The 18,144-nt window shown below is 42.3% G+C and overlaps 1 protein-coding gene across 3 annotated transcripts in view; it reads right to left on the reverse strand.

The window, feature by feature from the left end:
- The window catches only part of ST7L (suppression of tumorigenicity 7 like), a 266,896-nt gene that overhangs the window by 68,500 nt on the left and 180,252 nt on the right, over positions 1-18,144 (reverse strand). For all 3 annotated transcript variants that reach the window (XR_013274492.1, XM_077481541.1, XM_077481540.1), the window contains exon 13: positions 15,029-15,121. Coding sequence is in view for 2 of the 3 variants with exons in the window: in XM_077481541.1 (XP_077337667.1) it covers positions 15,029-15,121 (93 nt within the window). In the remaining variant the exon portion in view is untranslated. The remainder of the gene's footprint in view (positions 1-15,028; positions 15,122-18,144) is intronic.

The raw sequence follows: 18,144 nt of genomic DNA on the forward strand, positions 1-18,144 counted from the left end.
CTATACCTGGGGAGCTCATTACGTGCTGCCCCTGCGAGTCTCCAGGCTCACATGATACAGCATGGCTGAAAAGATGACTCCAAGCTTTTTTCTCTGCAGGCATATATATACTAAATAGACATCAGATGGACTGTCAATATCCAACAGATAGAATATAATGGTTTATTCTCTGTTGAAGACTGGCCATGTCTACGTATTTAAAGTGGTAGTAAACCCTCTGGCTTTTTTTTCTTTCTACACCTGTAAGGGAAAAGGCATAATGAGCTAGTATGCACCGCATACTAGCTCATTATGAAATACTTACCTTAGAACGAGACGTTGGTATCTCACCCGTTCCACGCCAAGGGAGCTGACATTTTCCCTTGGCGTGTCTTCCAGGTATTGTGGCTCTGGCACTGTGAGTGGCCGGAGCCGCGATGTCGTCACTCCCATGCATGCGCACGGCACTTCTTTCCGACAAGGTCCAGCGTCTTCCGGACTTTCAGCCGAGAATCACCGGAGCGCATGCGCCGCTGAATTCAGCGGCTCATTGCAAGGGTAATATCTCCTAAACCTGTATTCTTTTTGCCTACAGGTAAGCATTATTATAGGCTTACCTGTAGGTAAAAGTTTAAAAAATGACTATACAACCACTTTAATACAAATCTCTTGAATTGAGAAAAATCATTCCTTAACCGTGGTGTGGTGTCCTTTTCTGGGGCTTGGTTTGGGCTGGACCTCCCTGCCCCTCACCCTCTGGACTCTTGGCGGATACATGGTGGCAAATGTCCTTTTCAACTGATGCAGTTGTTTAGGATATTATATGCATATGGACAGTGTAGATCTATATTTTTGTTTACAATTTTGCTATTGTAAATATCTTTGCATATTTCCTAATGGCAGATTTCTGTATCTGTTAATTAAAGATCTTATTGTTTTACCCATAACCACTCACCCCTGAAGAAGAGGAATAATGCTATTATAATATGTATATTGACTGGTTTGCACAAAAGTTATAGCGTCTACAAAATAGGGAATATATTTATGGAATTTTTATTATTCTTTTTTTTTTTTACTAGTAATACAGCGATCTATGATTTTTATCGGGACTGAGAGATTGTGGTGGACAGATTTGACACTTTTGACACTATTTTGGGACCACTGACAGTGATCAGGGGAGGAGACGATCAGTGTTGCTACTTAGTAGGAGCACACGAGCGGTCTCCTCTTCCCTGAGAGACCCAGATTTGTGCATTTACACACACACACACACACATCCCCGTTCTCGGTCTGTAATGAGCAATCGCCAGGCACGAGCGTCAGCTCCGGGGAATATGCTGCTGGCGCGCGTGTGCCTGCTATAGTGTCTTAAAGAGCCGACGTATAGCTACGCCAATTTGTGCAGCCATACCGATCTGCTGCAGAGTAACTGCGGTAGATGGTCGGCAAGTGGTTAACCCATTCGTTCTGAGTGGGCTCAAATTGCACTGCATCAAACCAAAAGTAGAGCATGTACTACTGTTGGAAATGCACTGCAACCGGTTTGCATAGTACTTGAGTACCATGCGATCCAGTGCAGGCAAATGCCCTGTGTTTGCACCATGCATTTGGAGTGTTGTTAACCACCTCAATACCCCACACTTTTACCCCCTTCCTGCCCAGGCTTTTTTTACGTTTTCAGTACTGTCACACTTTGAATGACAATTACTGAGTCATGCAACACTGTACCCAAAATACATTTTTATAATTTTCTGAGACAGATAGCGCATTCTTTTGGTGGTATTTAATCACCACTAGGTGTTATTTTTTTCTGTTCAAAATACCAAAAAAATGCTTTTTCTTAGATTCTGTTTTGCAAATAAATTACTTTTTTCATACATTTAGGCTAAAATGTATTCTGCTTCATTAATTTGTTAAAAATAACCTAAATCAGTGTATATTATTTAGTCTGTGTGTGAAAGCTTTAGAGTCTACAAATTATGGTTTATACATTTGAAAATTTGTCAACCCTGACGTACTGACTACCTATCTAATTTCTTGATTCCCTAAAATGCTAGGACAGAGATAATATCCACTAAATGACCCTTTTGGAAAGTATATAGAAAAAGGCAATTAGTAAGATGAATGGTGACTTTGCTGTATTTTTTTTTTGTCACAATTGTTTGGAAAATGAAAAAAAAATGAAATAAACTTGTAATTTTACAAGTTATTTCTCACACACAGCATAGACATTCTTAAAATGACACCCCAAAACACATTCTGTAATTCCTCCTGAGTATGGGGAGGAATGTTCTTGAGACTTTTTCAAAGCCTAGACGCATAGAAAGGCCCAAAATCCAAAAAGCATCTTTGGACTTTCAAGGTGCATAAATTACACTTAAATTACGCATCTAATTTCCTGGCTCCCCATCACATTTTAGAGGCCCTGGAGTACTAGGACAGTGGAAAGCAAACACTCCACTGTATTTTCTAAGGTGTATAATGATTCTTTTGAAAGTGTATTTTTTTGCCACAAGTTTTTGGAAAGTACAGGATAGACAATTAAAATGTACCTGTATTTTCTTTCTTGTACATCATGGGACACAGTAGTTACTGATGGGTTATAGGGTATCACTAGGTGATTGGACACTGGCACACCCTAGACAGGAAGTGCAACCCCCTATATAACTCCTCCCCTTACTGGGAGTACCTAGTTTTTTCACCAGTGTCTTAGGTGTTGGTCAAGAGTAAAGATGTGCTGTGCCGAGATCCGCTGGAATATCCTCACTGGGGCTAGCCATGCAACCGGATCCATTAAAGGTGTCTTTTCCAGGCCAAATTGGATGGTACCCGGGCCTCGTGTCTGAAGAAATTAGGTTTTACCTGCAACGCTTCTCCTTTTCAGAGAGCTGGACCCCGGGATCCAGTATTTGTTTTTTTTCACCCATATTCCTGGTGGGGTGCTTTACAGGCCCAGAACTGCGGATCCCCCTATTCAAGGGGGCCCCAGTCTCTGAAGGTTTTTCTTTAAATGGAGCCCACCGTGAGAGGTGAAGATTGGGTCTGTTACACAGAACCCTGCAGCTGAATAAGGTAAGGGAGACTCCTCAAGAATTTTTCTAATTCTATTGGATTTCTCCTTTAAAAAAATGTATATGTCTAAAGTCACCACCGGGGCTGTCAAGAGCACATACCTTTCATGCCTGATATGTCTGTCTCAGTGTCCATTCTGTAGGGGGGTGGAGTGTTAATGCAATGTCGGCGTGGTTAGACGACCACATTGCTGGCTGCTCAAGCTATAAAGTGCACTCTTTTTTTGGTGCACATGGAGGGACACAGAGGAGATGGCACATGTGAGTGTGGGGGACACAGGCATTCCCAGGCAGCGTTTACTTAAACACCAGACTGAGTCTTGGTAGCAGCGGCAGTTGCTGAACTACATTGCTCAGCAGTCAGTGCATTTTTTGTGATACCTCTACCCTTTGTTGCTTGGCAATATGGGCAGAAGAGGTATAAATACCCTGAGAAGTAGGGGCTCAAAGGTATCCCACTCAAGCTCGGAGGACCCCCCCCCCCCATGCAGCACCTTCTCTCCCTAAAGGACCTAGGGAAGCTGGCCAGGGTGAGCAGTCGGGGTCAGGGGCATTACGCAGGAGGTTTTTTCCTCAACTATAAATGGATTAGAGGAAAGCTTAGTGGCCTTTATCACATCTTCACTCAATGGAAGAAAATGCACTAGGTCCCCCTCTGCCACCCAGGACCCTCAAACAGACGACCTCTGGGGAAAAAGGATAGAAGTCCCCCTCAGGGGATCGGGATGAGACTGATGATTCCACTTCTGAGGAATCGAGTGGAGAAGGGCCCTCTTCAGCTTCTCAGGATGAGAAGGTGTTGGTGCAAATTCTTGCTGGATTGGTCCGCTCCACATTTAAGTTGCCCATATCAGTTAAAGAACCCTCCTCTTGTTTGGGTTCACTGAAGCCTCCTCAAACTGCACATGCCTTTTCTGTTTATAGTTTACTGGAAAAGCTTATTTATTCTGAGTGGGATCACCCAGATAAACATTTTTTTCCTCCTAAAAAGTTTTCAACACTTTATCCTATGGAGGAAAAATGTACTAAGATGTGGGGTATACCGTCGATTGACGCTGCCATATCCTCCGTAAATAAAAGTCTGACTTTTCCTGTTGACAACGCTCAGATGCTTAGGGATCCAACTGATAAAAAATTGGAATTCCTATTAAAAAAGAGTTTTCTCCTTGGCAGGTTCAGTGGCTCAACCTGCAGTGGCAGCAATTGGAGTTTGTCAATACTTGAGAGTCCATGTTAAACAGGTGCTCAAAGTTTTACCTGAACAGCAAGCCCGGGGGCTGGCCAACCTACCAGCGGCTTTGCGTTTTGCTGTTGACGCAATCAGAAATTCTATCCTCCAGACCTCTCGCCTTACGCTTGGGTTGGTACATATGCGTAGAATCTTTGGACAATTATATTCAAAGGATCTCTAGTGGGAAAAGCACCCTTTTGCCAGTTAAGAAAAGGAGTAAATGTCCCTCCTTTAAACTGGCTCTTTCTCCATTGCCAGGGGCATCAGCCTCCAGGCAGTCACGATGGCCTCCTCCGTCAGGCTCAAAGGTTAAATCTCAGAGTCAACCCCAGGGATTCAAGAAATCCTGGGGGAGGAAGTCAACAAAACAAAACGCTAAAGCCTCCTTATGAATGGGTGCCCCCACTCGCTCGAGTGGGGGGAAGACTGCTAAAGTTCTCAAGGGTCTGGCAGGAGGATTTTCAGGACAAATGGGTGGTCTCCACAATAACTTTAGGTTACAAACTAGAGTTCCAAGAATTCCCCTCTCCTTGTTTCCTCAGATCAAATGTCCCCAAAGACCCACAGAAAAAGAAGTCTCTCTTTCTAGCATTGGAGCGACTTTTGTCGCAAAAAGTTATAGTGGTAGTTCCCATGCAAGAGCAGGGATTTTGGTTTTATTCAAACCTTTTCACGGTACCAAAGCCAAATGGAGATGTCAGACCCATTCTAGATCTCAAAGATTTAAACAGATTCCTAAAAGTATGGTTCTTTCACATGGATTCAATCCGATCGGTAATCTCCATCCTACAAGGAGAACTTCTGGCATCAATAGACATCAAGGATGTGTACCTGCATGTACCTATTATCCCTGCTCATCAAAAATATCTGCGTTTCTTAGTAGTAAACTGCCATTTTCAGGTGTAGCTCTGCCTTTTAGGCTAGCCACTGCACCTTGGTTATTTACAAAGATCTTGGCTCCTCCTCTAGCCAGATTAAGATCCCAGGGTATAACGCTAATAGGGTACCAAGACGACCTGCTCTTGATAGATTGGTCGGTAGCCCGCTTGAATCAAAACTTGGTCACCACAATCAACTACCTGGAATACCTAGGTTGGATCCTCAACCTAGAGAAGTCTTCATTAAATCAGTAAGAAGATTAGAGTATTTGGGTCTGGTCATAGATACAGCTCAGAACGGGGTATATTTACCCCAGGCAAAAATCAGTGCCATAAAGAGACTGATTCAGGTAGTCAGGGCAAAGAACGGTCCTTCTATTCACCTATGAGGATGCTGGAGAAGATGGTGGCTTCATTCGAAGCAGGTCCCTATGCTCAGTTTCATTAGAGACTGCTCCAAAACAGTATCCTGTCTGCCTGGAACTAAAAGGTCCAGGCATTAGATTTTCCGATGCGCCTGTCTCCTACGGTGCGTCAGAGCCTCAATTGGTGGTTGACCCATGAATCTGCAAAAAGGAAAATCCTTTTTATCAGTTACCTGGACAGTGGTAAAAACAGATGCCAGTATTTCAGGTTAGGGAGCAGTTCTGGAACAGTGGACTGTCCAGGGGAGGTGGTCCAAGTCCGAGAGGACCTTACCCATCAACATTTTGGATATCCGTGCCGCATATCTAGCCCTAAAAGCCTGGACGCTCAGGCTACAAGGTTGCCCTGTCAGGATCCAGTCTGACAATGCCACAGAAGTGGCTTACATCAATCACCAAGGAGGAACCAGAAGTCATACAGCTCAGGAAGAAGTAAACCTGATCTTAATCTGGGCAGAAAAGCATGTGCCGTGCAGATCAGCAATCTTCATTCCGGGGGTAGAGAACTGGCAGGCGGACTACCTAAGTTGCCGGCAGTTAGTCCAAGGGGAATGGTCTCTTCACACTGACATCCTCTTGGCCATATGCCAAAGATGGGGAGTTCTGGATGTAGATCTCTTTGCGTCCACGTTCAACAAGATCGACAGCTTTGTGTCAAGAACAAGGGATCCACTTGCATGCGGGACAGATGCATTGGTGACTCCGTGGCATTGGTTCTGATTTATGCATTTTCTCCTATTCTGCTGCTGCCACGACTTCTTTGCCGGATCAAGCAGGAAAAGAAGTCGGTGCTTCTGGTTGTTCCAGCGTGGCCCAGAAGAGCTTTGTATGCAGAAATAGTGAAGATGGTGGTAGGCTCCCCTTGGACCCTACCATCACATCCAGACCTGCTATCCCAGGGACCAGTATTCCATCCTGCCTTACAAACGCTAAATTTAACAGTTTGGCTATTGAAACACACGTTCTGAAGAGTCGTGGGCTTTCAGGCCCCGTGATTTCTTCCTTGATTAATGTAAGGAAGCCAGCTTCCAGAATGATTTGTCTGGAAAGCATATGTCTATTGATGTGAATCCAGGGGTTGGAATCCCAGAAAATGTGTCATAAGCAGAATCCTTGACTTTCTGCAAATGGGGTTAGAGATGAAGCTGGCCTTGAGTACCATCAAGGGCCAGGTCTCGGCCTTATCAGTTCTGTTTTAAACGTCCCTTGCTTCGCATTCTTTAGTCCGAAGCCTTATACAGGGGGTAACGAGCCTTAATCCTCTAGTTAAGGCGCCTCTAAACCCCTGGGACCTGAATTTAGTTCTGTCAGCTTTACAGAAGCAGCCTTTTGAACCGATACTGCAGCAGCGCTTGTTTTCTGTCCACAGATCACTGTAGACCTACCGGATCTGATGACTGCACCTCAGCACAAGCGTTCCAGCCAGCTAGTTATCCAGGAAGCCATCTGCCGGTGTATACAGCAGATGAACCGTCTCTTCTGGCGGCCGGAATATCTAAGGCACAGTGCACTTTGATTTCTATGCTCTTAAATTAATGTTTTTATGGTATGCATAACTGGATGTGTGGGGTTTATTTTTGAATTAATAAATTGAACAGGATTACACTATGCGGATGTTCCTTTGCTTTTTGTATATTTTGGGAACCCTTCTCACACACTGCTGACATCTGGTGGAGAGAATCAGGAAAAGCAGAGGAAAAAGTGGATAAAGAAAAAATCCTTGGATTGAAAGGCCTGAATTTTATCTGTCTGGTGAGTGTATCCCCATTGGGGGAGCTTCGGTGCTTCACGTGGTGGAATTTGGTGGAAGCTTCAGACAGAGGGCAGCAAGGACTTTCTTACTAAGCCACTTTTTTACCTCTCTTGTTTTTCTGAGACTTTATGGGACTATATTTATTTAATTTAATTTATTTGAGGGTCTACAGTGATCTGTGGACAGAAACAAGTGCTGTTGCAATATTTTAGAGGACTTTTTAGTATATGACCTCTTTTTTATTGTCTTTCTTAAATGATTTTTATAAAAAAAATAGTAGCTGCTACTTTATTTGGATATTTATAAGCCTCAGGAGATTCATCCATAAGGCACAAAGTGGTGATATTTTAGGGCGCAGTGTATACACCATTTTCGTGCATACAGTTTTGAACCGATAAGTCTAATTCCTTTAGTTCTGTTGACAACTAAATACATTTTTCTGGTGGCCATTTCTTCTGCCAGAAGAGTATCAGAATTAGCGGTCCTTTCTTGTAAAGAGCCATATCTAATAATGCACGAGGATAGAGTGGTGTTACGCCCTCATCCTAATTTTCTACTGAAGGTGGTTTCAAGTTTTTATCTAAACCAAGATATTGTTCTGCCTTCCCTTTTTTCCAAATCCCTGTTCTATGGAAGAAGGTCACTATATTCTGGAAGCGACAGCTCAGGTTCGCAAAATTGATGTTTTGTTTGTATTGCCAGAAGGTCCTAATAGAACACAGACAGTGTCAAAATCTACCATTGCGAAGTGGATTTGACAAGTAATTGTTCAAGCTTATGGTTTGAAGCAGAAAGTTCAACCTTTTTTAGATCAAGGCGCACGCCACTAGGGCTATTAGTGCTTCGTGGGCAGTGCATCACCAGGCCTCCATGGCTCAAATCTGCAAGGCCGCAACCTGGTCGTCGGTCCATACATTCACCAAATTTTATCAGGTGGATATGAGAAGGCATGATATCGCCTTTGGGTGCAGTGTGCTGCAGGCACTGGTACAAGGTCCTCAGGTCTGATTACACCCTACTTTGTGTGGTTCCCTTCCCCTCAGATAGCATTGCTCTGGGACCTCCCATCAGTAATTTGTCCCATGATGTACAAGAAAGAAAATAGGATTTGTATAACAGTTTACCTGTAAAATCCTTTTCTTTTGAGGTAAATCATGGGACACAGAGGTCCTTCCCCTCTTCTAATACACTTATATTGCTTTGCTACAAAATTGAGGTACTCCCAGTAAGGGGAGGGGTTATGTAGGGAGTTTAACTTCCTGTCTAGGGTGAGCCAGTGTCCAATCACCTAGTGATACCCTATAACCCATCAGTAATTACTGAGACTCTGTGTCCTGTGATGTACCTCAAAAGAAAAGAATTTTACAGGTAAGCTGTTATAAAAATCCTATTTTTTTCTTTTTACACAAGTTTTCAATTAACCAGTTCTCGACCGATGTACATCGGCAGAATGGCACGGGCAGGCAAACTGGCGTACAGATACATCCAGTTGAAATTTCCGCCCTACCATCGCGTGCACGCCGCTACCATCGCGTGCGCGTCGGTCAGGACCCCTGTGAGTCCGGTCGCGGGTCCCGCGGATTCGATCGCCGCAGGGATACCCGCGATCGTCTCACGGGGAGGCTGAACGGGGTGATGCCGATGTAAACAGCATCTCCCCGTTCTGCCTAGCTACAAGTGACACTGATCTCTGCTCCCTGTGATTGGAGCAGAGATCAGTGTTCACTAACACACAGCCCAGCCCCTCACAGTTAGTAACACACCCCTAGGACACACTTAACCCCTACACTGCCACCCCCTGGTTAACCCCTTAACTGCCAGTGTCATTTACACAGGAATCAGTGCATTTGTATAGCACTGATTGCTGTATAAATGACAATGGTGTCAAAAATGTCCGATGTGTCCGCCATAATGATGCAGTCACAATAAAAATCGCTGATTGCCATTACTAGTAAAAAATTTTTTATAAAAATGTCATAAGATTATCCCCTATTTTGTAAACGCTATAAATTTTGAGCAAACCAATCAATAATCGCTTATTGGGGTTTTTTTTTAGCAAAAATATGTAGAAGTATACATATCGGCCTAAACTGAGGAAAATAAATGTTTTTTTTAAATATTTTTGGGGGTTATTTATTATAGCAAAAAGTAAAAAATAATGCGCTTTTTTAAAAATTGTCGCTCTTTTTTTTGTTTATAGCGCAAAAAAATAAAAACCGCAGGGGTGATCAAATACCACCAAAAGAAAGCTCTATTTGTGGGAAAACAAGGATGTCAATTTTGTTTGGGAGCCACGTCGCACGACCGTCCAATTGTCAGTTAAAGCGACGCAGTGCCGAATCGCAAAAAGTGGTCTGGTCTTAAGTCAGCAAAATGGTTCCATCTGAAAGCGGTTAATAAGATATTTCTACCATACTTTGGCATGCTTAGAATTACACCCTAAAAGCACATTCCGATACTCTTCCTGAGTATGGGAATATCACATGTGTGAGATTTTTTGCAGGCTAGTCACACAGAGGGCCCCAAAATCCAAGCAGCTCCTTCAGGCTTTCTAGGGGCATAAATGATGCATCCAATTTCCTGACTACCTACAGTATTGTACAGTATTTCTGGAGGCCCTGGAGCACCAGGACAGTGGAAACACCCAGAAAAAAATACCACAGTTTGGAAAGTAAACATTTCAAGGTATTTTCTAAGAGGCATGGGCGAGTCTTTTGAAGATTTAATTTTTTGCCACAAAGTTTTCACGAGAAAATGCAGAATGGAAATGAAAATAATTTTATTTACAAAGTAAATAAAAAAGTAATAAAATAGCAGTTATCCGCAGAGGGTGGCTGGGACTGGGGTCTTGCAGGAACATAGTCAGTTGGACGTACAGATAGGCAAGTTTAGGCACAGGCAGAGACATGGTAAATCAGGAACACTAATTTTAGCTACACTGGTCTGGCAAAATTGTGGCTGGTGTGGTGGTGATTGGAGAACTATGACTGTCTGCACTATTGGGGCTCATATACATATAAACTTGGGGGGGTCATAAAAACACCCCTCAACCACTACCCCTTTTAACCCCAGCGGCTGGGGGTGTACACCTGCCATGGCTACGATGCTTGTATTAGAATAAGTTAAACTTATTCTAATAAATATATAATTTTGATACAACTTCACTGTTTCTAAGACGCTCTGCCTTTTAAAGTCCCATAGAGGAAAAAATTCTCCATTTTGTCCTTTAATTAGGGATGTGGGCAGAGTGTCTTTTTCCATAAAGTTCTTGGCACTACCATAATATAAGTTCAAGTGAATGGGGTTACTTGTGTGGGGTTCAGGGAGTTAAAGCAGGTAGTGAGGAGGCGATACAGTGCTTCCTCACTGCTTGTCAAATGCTCTCAGACGAGTGATCCGAACATGGATGGCTCTTCAGAGAGTATCACACATGTGAAAAAGTCATTGAGGTGACACAGTTGCTGCGGTGGCAGTGATCAGGGACACTGACTGCTGTGGCAGTGATCAGGAACACAGGTGTAATTGACCCTGTATCATGTGACACAGCAGATGACAGATCGTGCAGCTGTCTCCCAGGGAGCATGCATAAGCGTCTTTCCGCAACTGGAGAGAACCCACATGGCCATATATACACATTGGCTGAGAAGTGGTTTACGTTGACACCCGCTGCAGATCGCAACTGCAGTGCGTTTTGAATGCAGTGAAGGAAATGCGCACAGATTTCCACACCACATTCTGGGTTGAATGGGGCCCAAACTTCCAAATCAGGAAGACTGTCTTTAACCACTTAAGGACCGCCGTATTGCCAATGTACGTCAACACAATGGCACAGGCAGGCACAATCACGTAAATGTACGTGCCTGCCTTCCAGCGGGTGGGGGGTCCGATCGGACCCCCTCCCGTTGGATACGACGGTCCGGTTCGCTCCAGGAGCGCTCCGTGATGAGGGGATGGCCGTTGGTTTTCGGCCACCCCCTCTGGATCACTCCTGGCCAATGAGAAGCTTCCTCCCACTGTGTATTGTTTACACAGGAAGGAGGAAGTGATGTCATTCTCCTCGGGGCGGTCTTTTTGACCGGACTACGAGGAGAAGACTAATAGTAAGTGTGCACCAACACTACACTGACATGTAGGTACACACAGGCACACAAACCCCCCCCCCCCCCGATCGCCCCCCCGCCCCCCCAGTCACAGTGTCACTGATTGCATTGATCATTTCTTTACTGATCAATGCATTCAGTGTCAGTTGTGACAGTAAAAACTGTCAGGACAGTTAGTGTTAGGTCCAGGGTAGCCCCCTATCACCCCCCAATAAAGATTTAACCCCCTGATTGCCCCTAGAGTTAACCCTTTCACCCCCTTTTGCCAGTGTCACTAAGCGATAATTTTTCTGATCGCTGCATGTGTCGCTAGGTAGCTAGTTATTTTTTTAGGTTCACCGCCAGGTTTTTATATCGCTAGGTACCCCGATATACTACCCAATAATGGTTTTAACCCCCTGATTGCCGCTAGTTAACCCTTTCACCCCTTTTGCCAGTGTCACTAAGCGATCGTTTTTCTGATCGCTGCATTAGTGTCGCTACAGTCGCTAGGTAGCTAGTTATTTTTTTAGGTTCACCGCCAGGTTTTTATAGCGCTAGGTACCCCGATATACTACCCAATAATGGTTTTAACCCCCTGATTGCCGCTAGTTAACCCTTTCACCCCCTTTTGCCAGTGTCACTAAGCGATCATTTTTCTGATCGCTGCATCAGTGTCGCTAGTGTCGCTAGGTAGCTAGTTATTTTTTTAGGTTCACCGCCAGGTTTTTATATCGCTAGGTACCCCGATATACTACCCAATAATGGTTTTAACCCCCTGATTTCCGCTAGTTAACCCTTTCACCCCTTTTGCCAGTGTCACTAAGCGATCGTTTTTCTGATCGCTGCATTAGTGTCGCTACAGTCGCTAGGTAGTTATTTTTTTAGGTTCACCGCCAGGTTTTTATAGCGCTAGGTACCCCGATATACTACCCAATAATGGTTTTAACCCCCTGATTGCCGCTAGTTAACCCTTTCACCCCCTTTTGCCAGTGTCACTAAGCGATAATTTTTCTGATCGCTGCATCAGTGTCGCTAGGTAGCTAGTTATTTTTTTAGGTTCACCGCCAGGTTTTTATAGCGCTAGGTACCCCGATATACTACCCAATAATGGTTTTAACCCCCTGATTGCTGCTAATTAACCCTTTCACCCCCTTTCACCAGCGATCACAGTATAAGTGTCACTGGTGACGCTGGTTAGCCAGTTAGTTATTTAGGTTCCCCGTCAGGTTTTTATATAGCGCCAGGGACCCCCATATACTACCTAATAAAAATTTGAACCCCCTGATTGCCCCTAGTTAACCCTTTCACCACTGATCACCGTATAAGTGTTACGGGTGACTCTGGTTAGTTTGTTTTTTATAGCATCAGGGCACCCACCATTTATTACCCAATAAAGGTTTAACCCCCTGATCACCCGGCAGGTGATATCAATTAGGTTTTAGGGTCAGGGTCTGCGTCGCCCCAGGCAGCACTAGGTTAGTGCCAGTACCGCTAACACCCACACGCAAAGCATACACCTCCCGTAGTGCTATAGAATCTGAACAGATCAATATCTGATCTGATCAGATCTATACTAGCGTCCCCAGCAGTTTAGGGTTCCAAAAAAACGCATTGTTAGCGGGATCAGCCCAGATACCTGCTAGCACCTGCGTTTTGCCCCTCTGCCCAGCCCACCCAAGTGCAGTATCGATCGATCACTGTCACTTACAAAACACTAAACACATAACTGCAACGATCGCAGAGTCAGTCCTGATCCCTGCCATCGCTAACAGGTTTTTTGGTAGCATTTTATATTTAAATCCGGAAGGCAGTGCTTGGTTTTCGGGGTCCCGTACGTGGCTAGGCTCCCAAAAAGTCCCCCACATGTGGTATCCCCGTACTCGGGAGAAGCAGCAGAATTTATTTTGGGGTGTAATTTGACTTCTGCCCATAGCATGTGTGAGCAATATATCATTTAGTGACAACTTTGTGCAAAAAAAAAAAAAGTTTGTAATATTCCCGCAACTTTTGGCAAAATATAAAATATTCCATGGACTCAACATGCCTCTCAGTAAATAGCTTGGGGTGTCTACTTTCCAAAATGGGGTCATTTGGGGGGGTTTTGTGCTATTTTGGCATTTTATGGCCTTCGAAACTGTGATAGGTAGTGAGGAGTTAAATCAAAAATTTGCACCCTTAGAAATCCTGAAGGTGGTGATTGGTTTTCGGGGTGCCGTGCGCGACTAGACTCCCAAAAAGTCCCACACATGTGGTATCCCCATACTCGGGAGAAGTAGCGGAATATATTTTGGGGTGCAATTCCACATATAACCATGGCATGTGTGAGCAATATATCATTTAGTGACAACTTTTTGTAAAAAAATTTTTTTTTTTTTTTTTTTGTCATTATTCAATCCCTTAGGACAAAAAAAATAAATATTCAATGGGCTCAACATACCCATCAGCAATTTCCTTGGGGTGTCTACTTTCCAAAATTGGGTCATTTGGGGGGGGATTTGTACTGCCCTGCCATTTTAGCACCTCAAGAAATGAGATAGGCAGTCATAAATTAAAAGCTGTGTAAATTCTAGAAAATATACTCTAGTTTGTAGACGCTATAACTTTTGCGCAAACCAAAAAATATACGCTTATTGACATTTTTTTTACTGAAGACATGTGGCTGAATAAATTTTGCCCTCAATGTATGACTAAAATTTAGTTTATTCGATTTTTCTTATAACAAAAAGAAGAAAATATCTTTTTTTTCAAAATTTTTGCTCTTTTTCCATTTAAATCGCAAAAAAAAAAAATTGCAGAGGCAATCAAATACCATCAAAAGAAAGCTCTATTTGTGGGAAGAAAAGGACGCAAATTTCGTTTGGGTGCAATATTGCATGACCGCGCAATTACCAGTTAAAGCAGCGCAGTGCGAAATTGCAAAAAGACCTCTGGTCCTTAAGGTGTTTATTGGTCCGGAGCTGAAGTGGTTAAACATCTTCTAAAGAACTCTTTATTGGTCATTGGTGCTTTATTCTCCCTGACTGCTCAAACTTATTCAAACTGTAGTAATCAGAAATTAGACCTCTTGTTATAAGTTTTCCAAATACCCTTGATGAGTAAAAATGTATAACAGATCTTATCAGACCTGTTTTACATCTAGAAGTGCCTTACAAGCGTAAGAGAAAATTCATCAGATCTGGTTCTTTACAGTTGGATTCGGGAATGCTCAAATGTCTGTACACCTTTTCTAATGTACCATATCGAGGTCAGCACGTTGGAAGAATCGACCAACTGCAAAGGTTTTAATCAACCAAGTCAAAGGTTTGTTTCTAGGACAGACCTGTGATGCAGAACTCCCTATCAGGACTCTATAAGCAAAACATGCAAGTTCACCTGAAAATAAGTCAGAACAACTGTTTTTTTTTTTTTGTTTTTTTAAATAGCCAGACTATGCACACAGGATGGCCAAATGCGAGTCTGTTTTGTTATAAAACCTAGATTATGGAAAATCCAGTTATAAGCTTTCATAAATTGTGTCTTAACACAACCACGAGACAAACCTGGTAGCACAATCTAAATATTTGTATATCAGACAGAATATATGTCTATATGAGCCTTTACACTACATACCTGGCAAGAGTTCTCTGTCAGCATTTTCTGTACACCCGGGGTATGGATAAAAAAGGTGTCCCTTTTCTAGGGGATATGGGAGAATCCTAAATGCTTTTTTTGGAGACAAAAAAATAAAAAAGTTAGTTTTTATCAGTTAATAAACGTTATAAACAAAACAAATATAAAAAATATGTAAAATACGTAAAATATGTATTTCTCATTATTCTTACACCTAAAGATCTATGTTTAAAAAAAAAAAAACATGGGGGAGCCGACAATCATAGACAATCATGTATTACAAAAACAATACAGCAATCATTAGTTGTGCCTGTATGAATGCCTAAGACATCCACACAGCGATTTCTTTTTAAACATAGCCCCCATAGTATCTTGGATCAAAGTGCTCCATAAAGCTGGATACACGTGAAAAGAAAGATACCAGCTGCTGTCTTGCTATACATGTGTGTTGGGTTTGCAGTAGCTTGTGATATGGCATTGCTGCAGGTTCTGACACGATCCTGCTGAGGTGGTAACTGGGAAAACCAAGAACATAGGCTGCAGCAGATCAACGTTGTAACTTTACGATATGCTCAACTGTAGATGTGCAGTCATATAGCTGAATACAATTCTCAGATTAGGCACATGTGTACACGTGAATAATTGTTATGTTTAAGTAGTATTTTTATAATGAGTTACTCTCAGATCTTCCACACGTCAAATAAAGTGGATTTTTATAATACATGTAGGGGGTTATTTACTAAAGGCAAATCCACTGTGCCCTTCCAAGTGCAGTCTCTGTAGATCTGAGGGGAACATGCAAGAAAAAAAAAAAAATAGCATTTTTTCTTGCACATTATTGGATGATTAAAACAGCAGAGATTCCCCTCATTTCAGATCTTCCCCCTCAGCTCTACAGTGACTGAACTTCCAAGTGCATTTGCAGTGCCATGGTAGTGCAGAGTGGATTTGTCTTTTGTAAATCACCCCCAATGTTTATGCTGTCAGTCTTTCCTACAGAATTTTAAAGACACGTATTGCTTTTTAGGAAGAGAAGATGGGAATATGATACACTATATAAATACTTCTCATGACACAAGCCCGAAGAAGGAAGAAAGTAACTGAAGAAATGCTTAAAGATAAAGCTTCTCCAACATGAATAAATTTTATATTATAAAAAGATGATGCTAATGTGGTGCACTGACAACGCCTTACATTGTATGTAAACCCAAGCAAATGACTTGTCTTTTGCTTCCTATTTTGGCGTCACACTACAAGTGTTTGTTATATCTGTTCAATGTGCAAAAAATAGCTGTTAATCCAGCCAGAAATCCAGTGAGCTTGTATTAAAATCGCATGAAATGTTGTTATCAGCCATCTTTGCCTTTGTGAACTACGAAACACTGTTCCTCCATTGATACAGTACAATGAATAACTGTTGTAGCTGTTGTCATACTAGAATAGAAAATAATGAAAAACTAAAGTCAGAGAAAAAGAAAATCAATGCAGCCATTACATGTAAGGCAAGAAAGCTCCAATTTCCATTGGAGTAAGCTACTGAGTAAAACAGACCAACCGTTATCATGTACTGCATCGGTATGCTCAACTACTCAGGTGTGAACAAGCGCTCAGGCCTGACCTTTCTGCATATGGCAACCCTGGTGCAAAAAAATAAATAAATTAGGCACTTCACCTAAGTACCTGTGAAAATTACATTTAGAGTCCCTCTGATGGCTCTTACTAGCACCACTTTCATGTTTGCAACCAAAGCTGACCTCTGCACAACTGTCTTTGAGAACTAGATAGATACATATGCTTTAAAATTAAGGTTGATGTAAATAAATTGCACAAGTCCAATTTCAAGCATCTGTGTACAACCTTGGAGCACTAGCTGATAGTATTCACTTCTTTCAAACAGACTTTGAAGCAGGCAGTGCTAAGATGAGCAGTCAGGAAGATTCTAAAATGTCCACCTATATAAACCATATAAAGTTCCAGTCAATGTCTATTGACCACATAAAGTTCAAAAATGCTTTAGTAACATGTATGGATGTCCTTGCTAAAAAAAAATAAAAAAAATAAAAAATAGGTAGAGCTTTAGGAGTAATGCCCCGTACACACGTTCCGATTATCGTAAGACCGATCGTTCGTATTTTGTTGCATACAACTAAGATCGAATACAACAGTGCAAAATGTGTGTAAGATTTCTGTCGTACGATTCTGGCAAAATCTTCCGTCGTGCGTAGCTACGTATTTTAAATGATGTCAAATACGTGTGACTCGTGTGTCCATCTGGTTTATTTTTGTGTTTCTGATCATGCGTGGTGTTTGTCGAACGACTTTTATCGGACGCATACTGTACTGACTACACGATTGTCGTACGATGGGCTGTCGTTCGACCAAAGTTTTCCTGTTTGTCCCTTCGGATTTGGTTGGACGGACTGTCGTGATCGGCTGTCGAAAGCTGCGTACTAACGATCAGATTATCGACCGATCCGTCCGAAAGCGACTTTTGTGGTCCGATAATCGGAACGTGTGTACGGGGCATAACTATTGTGAAGAACCTTCCTCAGCAACCAGTTAACTGAATGACCTCACACATTGGGAGAGATTTACTAAAACTGATGCACTCAGAATCTGGTGCAGCTGCGTATGGTAGCTTTTAACTGCAACTGGTTCAATTAAACTTTAACAAAAAAAAAAAACCCAAAAACTGTCAGCCGATTGGTTACCATGCGCAGCCACACAGGATTTTGCACTCTCCAGTTATAGTAAGTAACCTCCGTTGTCTCGACCCCTGAGAATGACATATCAGATAATAGAGTCTCCTGTAAAGAAGAATTTAAAAAGCTATGTGACTCTGTAATTTGGCACTTATATGAACATTTAGGACCTGGGAAACAGTATATGGAATTAAAAAGTTAACAGTACAGCATTTTTAGAACTTTAGGCGACCTTTAACACCCGAAATTCAAACAGAAATGTCAGACTGAGATAAACAGATTTATTTAAATAAACATACTGTAAATGTAAATATATTTTAAAGTGAAAATATTATGGTGTTATCTGTTAATTTTAAGAATTTCTTTATGCTTTACAAATACACTTTTAATATATGCATACATGACAAAGGGTTC

This window comes from Lithobates pipiens, unplaced genomic scaffold (genome assembly GCF_037356315.1).
Source record: "Lithobates pipiens isolate NorthernLeopardFrog02 unplaced genomic scaffold, aLitPip1_a1.2 Scaffold_16, whole genome shotgun sequence".
Classification (NCBI taxonomy): domain Eukaryota; kingdom Metazoa; phylum Chordata; class Amphibia; order Anura; family Ranidae; genus Lithobates; species Lithobates pipiens.